The sequence below is a fragment of the Oxyura jamaicensis genome, chromosome 7 (genome assembly GCF_011077185.1).
Source record: "Oxyura jamaicensis isolate SHBP4307 breed ruddy duck chromosome 7, BPBGC_Ojam_1.0, whole genome shotgun sequence".
Lineage (NCBI taxonomy): Eukaryota > Metazoa > Chordata > Aves > Anseriformes > Anatidae > Oxyura > Oxyura jamaicensis.
Genome location: NC_048899.1, coordinates 25,163,561 through 25,179,302, shown reverse-complemented (window position 1 = coordinate 25,179,302; position 15,742 = coordinate 25,163,561). Strand labels below are relative to the sequence as shown.

General features: G+C 42.9%; 1 protein-coding gene across 5 annotated transcripts in view; it reads right to left on the bottom strand.

Annotated features, from left to right (window-relative positions):
• The window catches only part of SEMA5B (semaphorin 5B), a 268,777-nt gene that overhangs the window by 44,222 nt on the left and 208,813 nt on the right, over positions 1 to 15,742 (bottom strand). For all 5 annotated transcript variants that reach the window (XM_035331907.1, XM_035331906.1, XM_035331909.1 and 2 more), the window contains one exon: positions 14,849 to 15,056. In XM_035331907.1, the coding sequence (XP_035187798.1) occupies positions 14,849 to 15,056 (208 nt within the window). The remainder of the gene's footprint in view (positions 1 to 14,848; positions 15,057 to 15,742) is intronic.

Here is a 15,742-nt window from a genome sequence, read left to right as displayed (position 1 = left end):
AAAGATTAAAGCTCTTTGAGGCTGTCTAGCTCTAAAGACACATATTCAAGCACAGTGCTTGTATATGACAGCTGTCAACTGTACCAAGGCTCAGCAGAAGAAACAATTTCTTCTAAGCAGAGGTTTACCTGCTTGGAAGAAGAGAACGGCTGAATAGAAGGGTGATAGGACACAAAGCAAATATCACTCATAGAAACTGTAGATTAAAAATCAGTTCACTTCTTTCCAAGGCCTAGGGAAAGAAAATGACTTTACAAATTTTAGTCAAAGAACACTTGTCATTGAGATATCTTTGTGCCCCCATGTAATCACTCAGCAGGCCAAATCTCACACAAAGCAACCTCTGTGAGTATGTTTTCTGACACTATGTCCATCCAAAAGGGTTAGACAAGCAGAATTAGCCAATGGACCAGTAATAAAGGCTTTCTATTAGTCCTGGCCTTTCCTGGAACAATGGCTTCATTTATAATCCCAACATCAAGATGTCAGTTTGGAAAAGTCACAGCAGAACATTATTTCTAAGCTTTTGGCTGCTTTGAACACTGCTGTATTCATTTTCCTCCTGAATCCATATTTACAGGCTAAGTGTGTGTTCCCAACATGTGAGCCGCTAAAGAAAAATAACTAGGGTTCCTACTGCCACGGAACAGAGAAGGTCAGTCACTGAATTAGTCTGTACCAATAAAATCCAGCTATATTGGTTGTTCCCATGAGTCGCTTTCAAATCGTTAATTTTCCTTAAGAAAAAAATAACAGTACCAGCCACACCATGCATGTGTTAGTGAAAGACAAAGAAGAGAGGACTAAACCCAAAAAGATTTGCAACACTATTTTTTATTCCAATAATCCATTCTCTTCTATCACACAAAAGGGCCACCAGGATCTTTCCAAAAGTCCCAAATGATTTGAAAACTGCCAATTAGGCAGCAGCAAGGGACCAAGGGGAAAAATTCAGTTCAAGAAGCTAAATGGGAGAGTAATAAAATTTATTCTAAGGGTTGGTATCAGTATGATAAATGAAACATCAAAAAAAAAAAAAAAAAAAAAGAATCAAATGCAATGAGATGTGAACGGCTCCCTCCCAGAAATCTTTGAAATCCTATTAGCCTGTAATCAGCCACAAATGAAAAAGCATGTCCCTTAAGCACAGCTGAAAACGCTCCATCAGCCTGTACTGACTCCACAGCCATTTGCCCCAAAGCAAACCCTTGATTGTTTTGTTGTTTGGTACCCATTGCTTTATATATATACACACACGCACGTATATATACACGTGTATATATTTATATTTTAATTACAAGTTTTCAGTTTGCTCCTACATTGCAGAAAGACATTTCCTCTACTAAAGATTTCACATAGTGAGCTGTAAGGAGCATAACTATCTTTCATGCTTTAGGAAGGTAGTTACAAGGACTGTCTACTACATTTTTCCTTCAACTGCTTAAAAACACCCAAGGAAAAGGCAAAGATGATTTTGTCCCAGCCCCAGGCAACAGAACATCAAATATTTGCTTAGAAAAGACTCTGCATCCCCAGTCCAAGGACGCAGAAGGGACATGTGCTGTTTTGCTCATTACTCTGGCTAGGCACCCTGGTCCTACTGGCATCCCACGCTGCCACCGTCCACGCCGTGGGGCTGCCTCCACGTACAGAGCTGCCCCTGCCATGCAGCAGCCCCTCGGCAAGGTCGGCATCGAGTCAGTGACTGAGAAGCCACAGGAGCATCTGCCCACCCTCTAGGTAACAGCACTTCAGGAGGGAGCTGTGCTTCTAGAGAGAAGAGTAACAATGAGAAAAGCAATGGGGAAAAAATAAGGAAAGAAGAAAGCCCGGGCTTTTAGTTACAGAGGCTTTTGGTCACGCTTTCAGACCCTGTCACCGAGTACACACTATTGTTTCCAACTGCATGAGGCCATTTTGCTGGGCGCCCAGCGAGCAGAGAGAGGTCATTGTAATTCATAACAGGGAAGGCTGTTGTGAGCATCACCCTATTATGATACACATTTTCTCTGAATTTAATTTATAGGAAAACATGTGCTGCATAAATTCAGGAAATAATCTCCATATGTTGTGTGCTGCAGCCCTCAGCCGCTCTGCAGGCTGCAATATATCCCGGTTAGGCACTGACCACTTTGCTGGCACTATTCGTAATGTGTCATGTAGCTAATGTGCTGCTCCCGGCTGAGAGCAGCAGGCTGCAGGTCCCTGATGGAGCACTAGGGTGGCTAAGCCCGCCTTCCCCGGCCACCAGCGCTGGTCCCCAGCTGATGGGCACAGGTGACGGAGCTGCAGAGCCACGGGAAGGCCGCGATGCCCAACCCTGGCCAAAGCCTGGCCCTGGGAGCAGGGAGCTCCAGCTGTCTCCGCTCTCGGGATGCTGGGTGTAATGGATCCTTACCCAGCTGCGGCTGCCATCCAGGCAGAGCCTGGGCTCTGCTGAGTTGTCAAAACGTGCACTCTGTAATTTAACAACCATCAAAGACCGGGACTTCTCTCCATCTGACGGCAGGCCCTCAAAACCATTTGAAATCTAAAAACAAAATAGCAATGCTGTCTGCCTCTCTTCAGGATTCAGAGCCCACTCATCTGCCTCAACTCTGGTAAGAAACCTATTATATCAACTGACAGCAGTACACTTAGGGGTGAGGAGGAATGTTATTTACTTACACACAATTTGCTCCATTTTTTTCCTTTTGTAAGCAGGAAAAGCATTACAATGTGCATTACTGCACGAGAACATTTCTGGCAAGTACTTTAAGTGAACATTTCAAAACCCACCCTAATTTATATCTTTACAATATCTTTAGAATATATGTCCCTATTTATGTCATTAAGTGATAAAACCACACCAGCAAGCACACACCAAGACATACATATGTATGCATGCACACACAGATCAAAATGCTTCACAAATGCATTGTCATTCTTAGTAAATCAGGCACTGTGGTGTGGAAAATGGAAAGATATCAAGGTATTTCCCTATGTGCAGAACACAAAATAAATTGAAATGTTTATGTGTAAATACCATCGCACACTGTGATACTGCCAAAAGGTCTCACACAGGCCTGGGGACCCGAAGTCATGCAGGGCACTATGTAAATGCTGTGAGATGAGACACAAAGGAGTTACCATGCTATAATGAATTTTGATGTTTCAAAGTCCATGGGACATGAGCCATTGGCTTGGAGGGGCCAGAATTTCATACCATACATAGTCTTCAGCAGTGAAAACTACAGCAAGGTTATCTCAGTGGCAGGCTAGGAATGCCCCTGGGAACTAATGACACAGTATCATTTCCCTTCATAATTCACACAGGTAGAGGGAACCCATTATCCCAAAAGACTACCCAAGTGTGGCAGGTTAACACTGGCTATATTAATGCTAATGACTTAGTTAATGAAATCCCCCAAAGTAGGATGTTTGTGGAAGTGAGATGGTGATGATACCACACAGTCCGTGCCCCCAGTTCCCCTCTGGCCATCTAGTAACTGTAGTGCATTCAGTGAGGACCCAGGAGAATACCTCTTGACGGATATCTAAGATGTTGGATTTATTATGACAGGACATTACTATCAATAGCGATTCACTTTAATTCATTGCCTTGCAATAAATGTCTCATCTGAGGCATAATGGCATACACTGAAAACACTCAATTGAAAAACAATTCCATTTGTATCTCCTATTCAAGCTATTTTTTCTCCGGTTCCTTATTCTCACTTACTAAGGACATTTGCATGAAAATAAGATCTTACTCATAAGAGCTCACCTGCTGCCTGCTGTTCGGGAGCTGTAAGCCTCCCTGTTGTTGGCTATTGCAATCATTTTTACCTCAGTCACCGGGGATAACACAAAGGATTATGACTGTGCAAGTGGGGCAGAAAGCACAGTGCTCTGAAGTCAACGGAAACTCTTAGCTATGACTCAAAAGAGTTTTTACGGGGCCTCTCAAGCCTAGCTGTGCTGAGCCTTCACTAATAGCATTTGCTGTAAAAAGGCTTCTGCTACTGAGACTCTGATCCTGCCTAACATCTCAAGAAGAGTCACAGCTTCATGAAGGAAGGGAGAAACACTTTTTTGCTTTCCTGTGCCCCAAGGGGCTACTTGGAGACATATAAGGCATGAGGCCATGTAAGTATCTCCATCAGTATTCCCATTCCTTAGAGGAACAGGGGAAGGGAACAGGGAAGAGAAGATGAAGGGAACCCAAAGGCAGAGGTAGGAAACTGGGAGGCACTTGAGAGGCATGGGCTGAGGGGTGGGCCCAGTACCTTGGTCCCTGTGGGCAAACCTCATCCTCCTAAAATAGGAATGGGTCATGAGAGGTCCTCCTAGCGCCATCCTGGGGGGTCTCTGAAGGTTCCTTCCTCTCACACATCCCCGCTGAGACCCTGTCTTGGGTCCTAATCCCACCTCTGCTCCCCACTCCAGGCATGTGACATTGCTGCAGCAGCTACAGCGGGAAGTAACACCTTCTTCGGGAAGTGCTGCTCAGCACCCTGTAATGAGGTGCATTGCCAGACAAGGAGGCCTCTGATCAGCTCAGTGTGGGAGCTGCTCACCTACACACTGAAAACCAGGCATCACCAGACTTCATCAGCTTTATTTTTTTTTTTTCCTTCTTTCTTTTAAAGTGGGCTAGACTTGTCCAAAGAAACAATAATGATGGATCATTGAGCACAATGCTTCCTACAGAGAATGCCTGTTCCAAAATGCATTACAAAGCAACAGCAGACTTCTGATAAGCTAAACAACACAAGGATTTGGAAACTTTTTTTGTAATAGCCTGAAAGACATCTTCTTTCAAAATATTCATTAAAACTTAAATGTCTGTAGTTCAAAAGTTTCTGATTCCCTCTTCAATTTGCTCTGGGTCTAGATAACTTCCTCTTTTGCTTGTTTTACCCTGAGAGCTAAAAAGCTTTAGACTGTGTAATAAATGGATCATCAAATCAATAGAACCAGACCCAAGAGATTAGTCTTCAGCAGACCAAAGGAAAGAAAGAATTACTAAGGCTTCTTCCCACTCTTACACACAAACATGCCATTTTGTACCAACAGCCAAGGAGTTGTCACCCGGAGCACTCGCACTACAGGACTGTACTTTTCTCATCTGCCAGGATGCACGTGCCCTCCCACTTTTGTTCCCTCTCTCTGTATTTACCTCTTTCTCACTACTTTTGGATGACTAAGAGCAAATAGGAATGAAATGACAGGACGTCATGAGCTGCAGAGGCAGGGCTGTAGACCCAGAGATTGAGAAGCTCTCTTCCTAGTCCGTGTTTTCTAACAAAATCCCACCGTCATGCCAAGAGAAGGTTCTGCATCTTTGCTGATGATTTTTGGAACTAGTGGTGAACATCATAATTGCCAGGGTGATATAATAGCTGTCATTTTGCACCTAGACCTTTGAAATCCCACAGGCATCACCGATTAGTTCATTAGAGGCACAGAGATGGTAGTGCCATAAACTGAATAACGCAGTGCTAACATTTACAGGCCTGATCCTTCAGGGCAGTGAGCAACCTATGCTCATCCATGCCACAGCATCTCAGGAGCACAGTCGGCATGCTCATCATTCATTCACCTTGCTCATCTGGGGGAGTAAGATCCCACAACTTCACACTGGTTTGCTCCACTCTTTGAGCAGGTAACTGAGAGAAGAGCACTCTGCAAGCAATACGGGGGTTTTAGCTCTGTCACTTAGTTGCGAGCATGAGGCTGTGTTTGGCAGACAGGCATTTCCTGACAAGGTTAGCTTACTGTCCCATTGCTATCAACCTGCGGAGGGGCTGAACTATGGAAATAATCATATTAGCTTCCAGCCAACCAAATCATAATTACTGACAACCTCAATAGCCCATGCAAGGGAGAGTGGACTTCTGTCTTTCCTAAAGTCAGATGGCATGAAAAGAGAGGAATAAGAATCAAAAGGATGTTTGGGGCTTAAGAAAATAAGATTAGAAAGGGAAAAAAGCACCAGACCTTCAAACAATCCCCCTAATTTTGACACCTTTAAAAATTCAAACTACAGAGATGAGTTAGTGATCTGTGCAAATCCATTATCTTTCCCCACTGAGAAGAGAAGCCAAGTGGAACTGAGCTGCTTTAGTGAGGCGTTGGTCAAGCAGCAGCTTCATTTCTCAGCTGGTGAACGCAACATATTCTGTGCCAGCTGCTACTGCTCTTTGCTCAAGACTTCTAGCCACAGACTTCATAAGCCGTAATTTGCAGAATGGGGCGCTGCTCAGGAAGAAGATACTGCTGCTGCTCAGAGGTACCACCACCACGAGGGCTTTGGCTGATGTTCATCTAAAGAGAGAAGGTTCGGTATTTTGCCATTTGATACCGGACACTTTGGCATTTGATACTGGACACAGAGAATGTGGAGTGTTCGTGTGCTGTGTGTGTATGCAATTTATCACCCACACATGCTTAGCATCAGTGCCTGGTGCTCTGCACATGATTTGTTTGACTGCAGAGATTAAAGCCATGGTGTAAAACAACCTCTAGAACTGAGGTCCATTTGTGAGCCAAACACGTGTAGCTTATTTGAAAGGAACAATACACAGACACATGATTTTCATAGGCAGTTTCATTTCATTTTCCTTTCCATGTCAAGGACTTTGACTTGCTAGTTTCCACCTCCTGCCTTACTGTTTTCAGTATCTCTTTAATCGATTGCAGTTTACAGACTATGGCCTCGTACAGTTTACACAACAAACTATTTAATTTCTTACTTTCTGACATCCCATTCCATCATCTTTTAGCAACAGTGACTTCTTTATTGGATAGGTGTTTATTTTTATTTTTAAAGCTGTGAAATAAAACAACATTGCACTTATTCAAATATGAAGATTAATGCCATCCCAAGAAAAATTCTGATTAAATCTGGATTTATGTTTACATCAGTAAAACAGGTTATTAAAAAAAATGAGTAAGTATTGCTCCATAAACGCTATCTGAAAGACACTCTTGTCACAGTGCCAAACAAAACTGACCTCTAACAAAAACAGAAGTACAGAGGGCCACTGACTACCAGCGATGGGATCAGTCATCCACAAGAAGACTCAGCTACTATTAAAGTCCTAATGAAAGGAATAGCCAGAAGGAATTCCTGAATGCGGGGCATGTTTGTCCGCATTGTGAAGCACAGCCATTTCCTAGCCTCAGCAGGCTTTTGAGCCTTAAGAAAACATGCCCCTCAGGGCTGCCATATGGCAAAAAGCAGAGTGGAGCAGACATCCTTTGGAAAGGCAGCTTGGGCAAATCAGTGCACTCAAGTGTTATTTCCTCTCTCTGCCCTGTGTCAGTCAGTGTCTGAAGGCAGCTGTCATATTAAGATGTGCTCTGCTCCCGCGTTTCTGCTTTGTGGTTGCAGATCTGAGACTTCTGTGTGAACATGGCAAATTCCTCTAGTCTGGCGCTGTAGGTGGATCCAGGAAAAAGGGTGCTTTAGATGAGCAAATCTACTGCTAGGGGGACAGACAGGTGCTTTACGTAGCCTCCAGAAGATGCTGATGATTTAAGGATATAAATAATGCTAAAATGGCAACTGAGGAAGGGAGAGAAAACTGCAAAGGCAGAAAACTTAGAAAGAAATTTAAGTGATAATAAAAGTCTACAGTTATCACCCAGGCTGCAAAAAATAATCCATATTCAAGCAGCTCCTTTGTGAAAGTTGGATTTTGTTAAGCTCTGGGTAATTATTTTCTGCTCAACAAGATATAGATTCGACAGACCCTTTGTATGTTAATGTATGTTAGAAAAGGCAAATAAATATTAGACTACCTACTACAGCTCTGGGGATCTAACAACCCTTCGCTAATACAGGGCTATTTCAACACCATGTAAGGGGCAATCTCCATTGTTTTTTTCCCATGTAGCTAAAAAAACACCACCAAACCACATCAACTCCACTTTTTAGCACTTAAATAAATGGATATTCTTGAAATCTAGCCCTACCCACGTACAGACATGGAGTGTTCCCATAGATCTATAGTATTTTGGTGTTCTGACATGTAAAGGACACCAGGCAGAAGTACAACGATATGTTTTTCTACCACCCATACATATTTTATGCACTTACAGGTATTTATATTTTATACTTAAAACAGCAGCAACAACAAATTTGCTCTAGGTCCAGATTTTCCTCCCCAAAGAGGTAAAACAGCACATCTCCTAATAAAAAGTTGATGATGCCTCTGTAGCGATGCAGTCAACTGGTAGTAACACCAGACTGCTGTAACACCTCTGTGTTTTACACTGTAAATGCAGGCTGGAAGCTTGAGACACGAAGCAAAGCAGCCATGGCAGCAGTAAGGCAGTAGGCATCAGGAGCCACGTTGCTGAATACGACCACTGCCTAGAATACAAATCTCATGACCTAATAGTAGCAAATTGCAAGAATTGACAGAAGCAATGGATATCTGCCCTGGGGCTTGCTGGAAGCTTCAGTTATTAATCTTGTTTATATAACAGTAGCATCAATGTCATCTTAACATTATGTATTCCAAGAAAACTACCTGTTTTCCTGTCAGTCGCCGCTGTGTTGAAACTAATTTCACTCAGCCCACCTAGCAGTTATCAGATGGTAATGACTTTTAGACATCATTGATCTGAGTTGGCCTCAAGCCAGTCTGCTAGAGGTCCTGCAAAGGATCCATATTCTAAACCGCCCCTGATTTTGTGAGCAAATCACCTGGGCAGTATGCTTTAAAAATAAGAAGCAAACAAAAGCCCTCAGCACATTCAACCTCCCTGCTTTTTTCTCCCTCCCAGCAACTCCAAAGCCCCCCCTCTGGACAAATCTGCAACCTAGTCATGACAACAAAGAGGCAGAAGCCCTGAAATTATCTGACTTTACCTGGCAATTTATGAAGTGACCTTCATCTGTTTCAGCAGTTGAACATCCCCAGACTCCTGCTACTGCTTGGTTTTCTTTCTACCACAGTACCATTCTTTCAGGGCCATTTGCATTGTTCAGAGCTAAAAGTGAGAGCCCAGAAAGTATGCAGACAGCTTAAAATGAATGTAAAGCTTACTGTTGGTTTGTATATTTAATGCGAATGGGAAAAACTGTAATAACTCATTTGGTTCTGAGCAGGGCCGTTCCACTCCTTCATCCTGTGCCCTCTCCTTTTCAGTAATGCAAGCACCAGCAATCTCAGCACAGGCTTATTCCTCAAACAGCCTCGTGCTGGCTTCCCTCCCGGCACCACACTGCATTTCTCTCCTCACTGCTATTTGTGATTCCCTCGTACTTAAATGCCATCTACAAAGTATGCTATTTTCTTCTTCCATTCCATTAAAGATAATGTCAAATAAGATGAAACTGAAAACCAATCTCTCTGGCATCGTACTGGAAACATGCCCCTGCTCACTCCCTTACTGCTTACCCTTGCCACCTTTTTTTCCCAGTTTCAGACACACATGGCCACGTCCCTTTCCCAGACTGTTCAAATGAAGCTCTTCAATCACTCTCCTTAGACCTGTTCCATCCCCTCCAATCTCAGAGGTCCATATCCTGCAAATAGTATGGATGTGCTTAGCTTTACATATATAAGCAGCTACATTAAAGAAAATGGGAGTAATTGCCTGCTACAGCAGATGCAAATGTGTTTTCAGGATAGAGAAAATGGTATAATTTTGCACTTCTATTTAAAGAACACAAATCCATTTCATCTACCAAACTTTATTCTTTCCAAGAGCTTTAGTGATCATGGTTCTGTATGATGTCTTCATTCTCTGTCAGTGGGAGTCTTGCTATTTACTTAAATGCAACCAGAATGCCAAACCAGATGTTTAGTGATTTATTCTGATGTATTATTGGATACTGGAGATGATAAAAGATTGGGGTGAATACTCTCCTGTCTGCCTATGAAGTCTCCCAAAGCTTTGCAGAATTATTGGTGGTACAATAATTAGCTAATTTCCTTAACCTGGGAGAGGCCAAATCAGCCAAAGCAGATGGAAAGCAGTGATTAAGCTCTATAACAACATTTTCATAGGATCTTACCTTTCCTTCTGCCTCTATTTTATAGGATGTTCAATGTGCTAGATATTTTTTAAAACTTTCCAGGAGATATTTTCAAAACAAAATCTGGGCCAGCCTCAGCTCAGAAGAAGAGGATGGATGTTCAAGGTCTTTGATTAATAATAAAGCATCAACGTCACCTCAGCGATCTGCTAGTTGCTGGGCTGCACTGAACAACAGTCTTCATTTTCTCCCCTACCACTTTTACCATCTTCTCTCCCACGCTTTTTACCCAACAATCGTTACTTGTTTGTCCTTGGAGGAACTATCATCGGTCTGATGAACAGGTCAGGATTTCCAGCCCATATTCAATTCACTCTTTCCCTGAAAGTTGGAAATATTAAGGTCTCTTCCCAGACTGTATTATTCATCCAATTAAGTTCCCCAACATTTACACTCCTGAAATGTGGTACTTTTGTAAGTCTGTTTTTGCAGTCTTGAACTCAAATGCTTCATTCTTTTGTTACAGAGGATTTTGTACCATGGAAGGAGTAAAAAAAAGAAGAAAATAGCAACAACAGTAAACAGCAAAGCAATGCCCTAGGTGATATCTCATATCCCTTAAAGGGTGGTATGGAAGTGGTACAAGGACCTTGTTTGGAATTCCAGTTCTGCACTTTGGAAGGCAGGTACAAAAGGGAGAAAGAGGGCAAAAAACTGCCTCATTACCTAGGCTACTGACCCTTTTCTTCCAAAAGGTCCCTGGAGCCATTTCAAGAGTTACTTACCTACACGTACTTAGTTGTCTGATCACTGTTCCAGAACTATTTAGAGGTGAGTTCTGTTTCTCACACAGATCTCAAGTCAGCAAATAAGAGTACTTGTCAGCTGAGTCATTTCTGCTAGCTTTGCATTAAGCACCATGGCCAGAGGGGATGCACAACAGAATTTAGGCCAAGTAGGAGGGCAAAAGCTCAGCATAACTCAACAGCAAACTCCCTGGAACGGGGTCAAAAAAGCAGGCAGAGTTCAAATGACAGACTGTCATGGTTGCACACAAGAGGATCTGTCTCCACATGGCCTCAGAAGCAGGAGCATCTCCACCGCCACGAGGTTGACCCAAGGTAACACTCACACAACCTGATGTGATACCCACACATGAGCACTGCACAAGGGGGAGAGGACAGACCATCCAAACTATTCTCAAAACCTCACTGTACAACCAAAGTGCATGCCAAACCTGTGAACTGTGGGTTTTATGCTAACTGGAAGAAGGAAGAGGAAAGAATGAATATCATCATTAAGTGCATTAACACAAACTGTTCAGGACTGAGAGAGCAGAATACTTAAGAGACTCTCTGGTCTCAACCCCAAACACATTTTCTTTTGCTCATTTGAACTTGTAATAAAGGAACAGCTACAATAACACTCTGAGGCCAGCCTCAGGGTGCACAGAGGCACATGGCCCTAATGCTTCAAAGGGACGGTACAAACAGATCACAAAATATTCCCTAAACAGCCAGCTTCATTTTACTACCTGTCTGACTGCAATTCCTAAAATGAATAATCTCATCCTACCCTTTGAAAATATTACTAAATATTCCTGTAGATAGGCCCCACCTGAAAATAATGTTCCAGATCTTTAGTCCTCACCCCTTTACAGTTCAGATCCAGGATTTTATTCAGATACATTCTAGAGATACGGTGGTGTCGGTGACAAAGCTGCAATGCTGGCTCTCCAAATATCCCTCCCCAGAGCTTGAGGGCAACTTGAGGTAAAAATCCAAGCTCATTTGAAAATTGCAGGGAGGTTAAAAAGATTTCAAAGCCATGCAAAATCCAGCAACGAGCACAGCCAAGCTACCACCCAGCAAAGCAGCCTTCAAAACACACTGCATGTTCAAAGGGCTTGCAGGTTTTGCTCGCTTTGGACATCTTCCTAATACTCTTCAGCGAGAGTGGGGAACAGCATACTGAAGCACAATAGGAAAACACACACACGCAAGGTCCCTCCAGCCAAGTCCAGCCTGTAAATTTGGGCAGCTGACATTACAGATGTCTTCCTGTTGCCCTGCTGCTAAGACTGGCTGTTCTGAAAAGACAGATTGAGACAGGTCAGTAGGCAAGCACAAAGCACTGCTCAGACACCCAGAAATATATTGGGTCAATGAACTACATCAACACATGGGGCTGAGCTACTGGTCACCATTTAAGAGATTAAATTGGTGCCGTGTCAATAAAGAAATAGTAAAGGAGATGGCAGAAATCCTTTCCTCTTTCCATCTCTTCCCTTCGCTGCTGTGTTTTCCTCTGCCCCTTCTCTGAGCCTTGGAAACAAGCCCCAAGGTTTAAAGCAACACAACAGCAACGATTGCTGGACAGGATTGATTCTGGGATCAATTTCCCCTCGATACATGATTGCCTGTTGCAGGCAGAACGCAGGGTGAAGGCAAGAGCTCTAAGTCAGCAATCAGGAACCCACATCAACCCCCGGGGTGTAAAAGGCTGCAAAGTTTTCCTGATAACATGAGGCAGAGCCAAAGAAAATAAACAGTGTTGTGGTATTCCTGCCTGGGAGGCACAAATTCTCCCTCACCTCAAAGCTTCCTGAGCCCCCATCAAAACAATTAGATTATAAAAACTGCTGAAACCAGAGCTTTTCGGGGAGGACAGTCCAAAAGTCACAGCATAACAAAAAAGTAAGCGGGGGGTGTTGTAGGGGTGGGAGCCCTTCTTCCCGTGGTGGCTGTATATTGGCATGTATTAAGCATAGACACAACAATAAGCAATAAATCACAGCCCAGGAGAAGTGCCAGGTGGAATGCACTGGAGGAAATTAAAACATCCCTCTCGATATAGTTCAACATTGAAAGAAATACAAAGGAGGGCAAGTTGACTTATCACCTGTGTAGCCAGGATGCTAAGGGGAAAAAGGTTTCCAGAATCTGCAGCTGAAAAAAATCAGTTGAATAATTTCCTACAGAAAAAGCTGAGCTTAAAAATTAATAATGATATCACAACCATCCTTTCAAACAAATAAATAAATACCAGCTTTCCTTGGCTTTCCTAAGCTTCTTTCTTTTTTTTCCTCCTTCTTTCAAATGCACAGCCCCTCCAAAAGACTCGGCCATGGAGCAAAGGGTCCATCACGACCTCCACAAGCACACCAACTGCCCAGCACTGAAATTCAGCAAATTCTGACCTCTCACATTGCCAAACGTATGCAACCCACCATGCTGTCTGAAGACCACACCTCATGTGGTACAGACCAGTGACTGGCTCACATTGCTTAGAAGTATGAAACTAGTCATGCTGGAATAAAGTTTTACCACCAGGCGATGATGCTGTGGCCCTCGGGTCCTCAGTAGATGGTGCTCCTGTGAGGTACCCTCCAACCAATGTATTATTATTATTTTTTTTTCCTGCTTGTTCCTTTTTTAGGCAGTTGAGCAAACCTCCACCCATTTGAGCTTTAATGGAACTGTCACACAGAGTACTTACACAGGCTGAAACTGGGACATGATCTATAAATTACCGGAAAGTTGAACTCAAGATTAGGAAAAGAAAGAAAAGGAAGAACTCATTTCTCTTGAAACTGGATCATATATATGTATACACACATAAATATTCTGAAACTGAAACTCTCCAGGACAGCCTGAAGAGGACAGCTGTTATGTTCTACCTTTTCAAATCTCTGCTTTTAAGGGCTAAGGATGGGATGGCATTTTCCAGCTGTGATTCTCTTACTAAACACTTCAGTGTCAGCCTGTCTGTATAAGCTGCTAAACCTTTACACATTAAACATTTCTGAGTCTAACTTGCAGTAATGACCAAGTTGCATTTTCCAAAAGGGATAATTAAGAGGTTCAGCAAAAACAGAAAGAGCGAGCATTTTTATATTTAGACAGACATGAATTTGGTACAAGCTGATAGATAAACTCTACTTTTTGAAAATAAAACGATGGTGACATTTTCTTTATAATTTTTTTTTGGCCAGAGAACAGGGGCATCTTGCACTAGGCCATGAAAGAGGGAGTCCATTTAGACACTGCTAGCAAATTCCTTCCTCTTGTCTAGCACAGAGGACATCAGTTTCAGACAAAACTCTCATCAAGAAGAGCAGGGCAAAGGCATGAGAGAAGACGAAAGAGTGTTTTTAGAGATGTAGACATGCAATTACCCACAGCAGACCCCACTACACTCTCAGGGAGCATGTCTCAATCAGTTGGTATCACACTGGTTCACCTGCTAAAAAGGGGGATATTGTTCAGATCCAAAAGCCTTCTGCACTCCTTTCTGGGTGGAGAACTGCTCTGGAGCCAGGGCTGACAATTAAATTTTTTTTCCTACTACCTTTAAAAGGTGCAATCAAGACACAGAATCTATCCAGGTATAGGAGGTGTCACACAGACTTGAAATGAACTATTGGGTTCCAAAAGCAATGAGAAGGGGCCATGCAGCCCAGCCCTGCCTCATCAGATGTTTGAGCGGTGATCACTCAGATAAGCAAGAACAGTCTGGCTGCAACCCAAATTTAGAAACCTGCAGCCCTACAGCCAGCAAAACACATGGAGCTAATAAAATGAACAGTGAAATGTCAAGATTAAAAAAAAAATAAAAAAAATATTGCCAGTCCTTCCTTGGTAAAAATACAATTAATTTCTGATGAAGATTAATTAATATTTACCAAAAAAAATTGCTTATTCTCACTGTGCCTGTCATGAACGTATATTACAGGAGATGCATATTCAACAGTGTCTTTTGTCTTGTAGTGATGAAAAAAGGCATTCTACACCAAATCAGACTGGAATAAGTTTCCCTGGTGCTTTTCGTTTAAGTTGAAGTGGAATATATCAGAGCTGTAAATTTGCTTACCCTTCTGTTCTGTACATGGAGCATCTCTCCAGAGGAATTTTTAGCACTCCATTATTTAAGCCCACAAAGAGTGACCTGTCGCTGTGCAGGATTTGGAGACTCTTGATTGCTTCCCGTTGTCCGTCAGGAAGGATCTGCATTTCCTCTAAATAACAACTCCTCAGGCTCCTGTTAGTGGTAGAAAGGGCCTTCAAGATGGTGCCATACTCTATTGGAACAAGAAACAAGGCACAAGTAAATTTTGGAGGCATTGACTTCACGTCACACCTACCTAAAGACTGAAATATTAATGTCATCTTTATACAACTGCTTTAAATCTGGTTCTGTGTCACTTTCAAATTTTAACACACCTGCTGCCCGTGGTATGGAGTGCCCCAGCTACATGGTTACAATCCTCAGCAGTTCTCAGACATGAGGGAGACCATCTGGGAACGCATTTTAATGGCAAAACAGAAGGATGTGCACCATCTGAAGACTGAGTACCTGGAAATATTTTCCAGTTGGAGCACTGAGGCCAAAATGAGTCTGGTCCTGTTACCAGTGAGCTGTACAGCAAGGTGACCTGAGATAGTGGGGATCATTTCTGGTGCCTCAAAGTCTGTATTTCTTTTGGTTTATGGAGCAGATCGGTGTGATGTGATGCCATGACAAATGACAACAGATGTAGAGGCCCTGCTGGAAATCTCAGAGGCCTCTGTAATGACTGCATGGGTCACGGGTCTAATTGATCCTCTTCCTGGAAGAAGCCAACCTGCCAGCTCAATGAGGGGATGTTATGGCATCAGCAGTGCATATGCAGAAACGTATACATTTGTATTCACAGTGCTCTTAACTAAACAATTTAAAAATCCAATAAAGTGTGGGAGATCTATGCTGGGGAAAAGGGGGTAACCA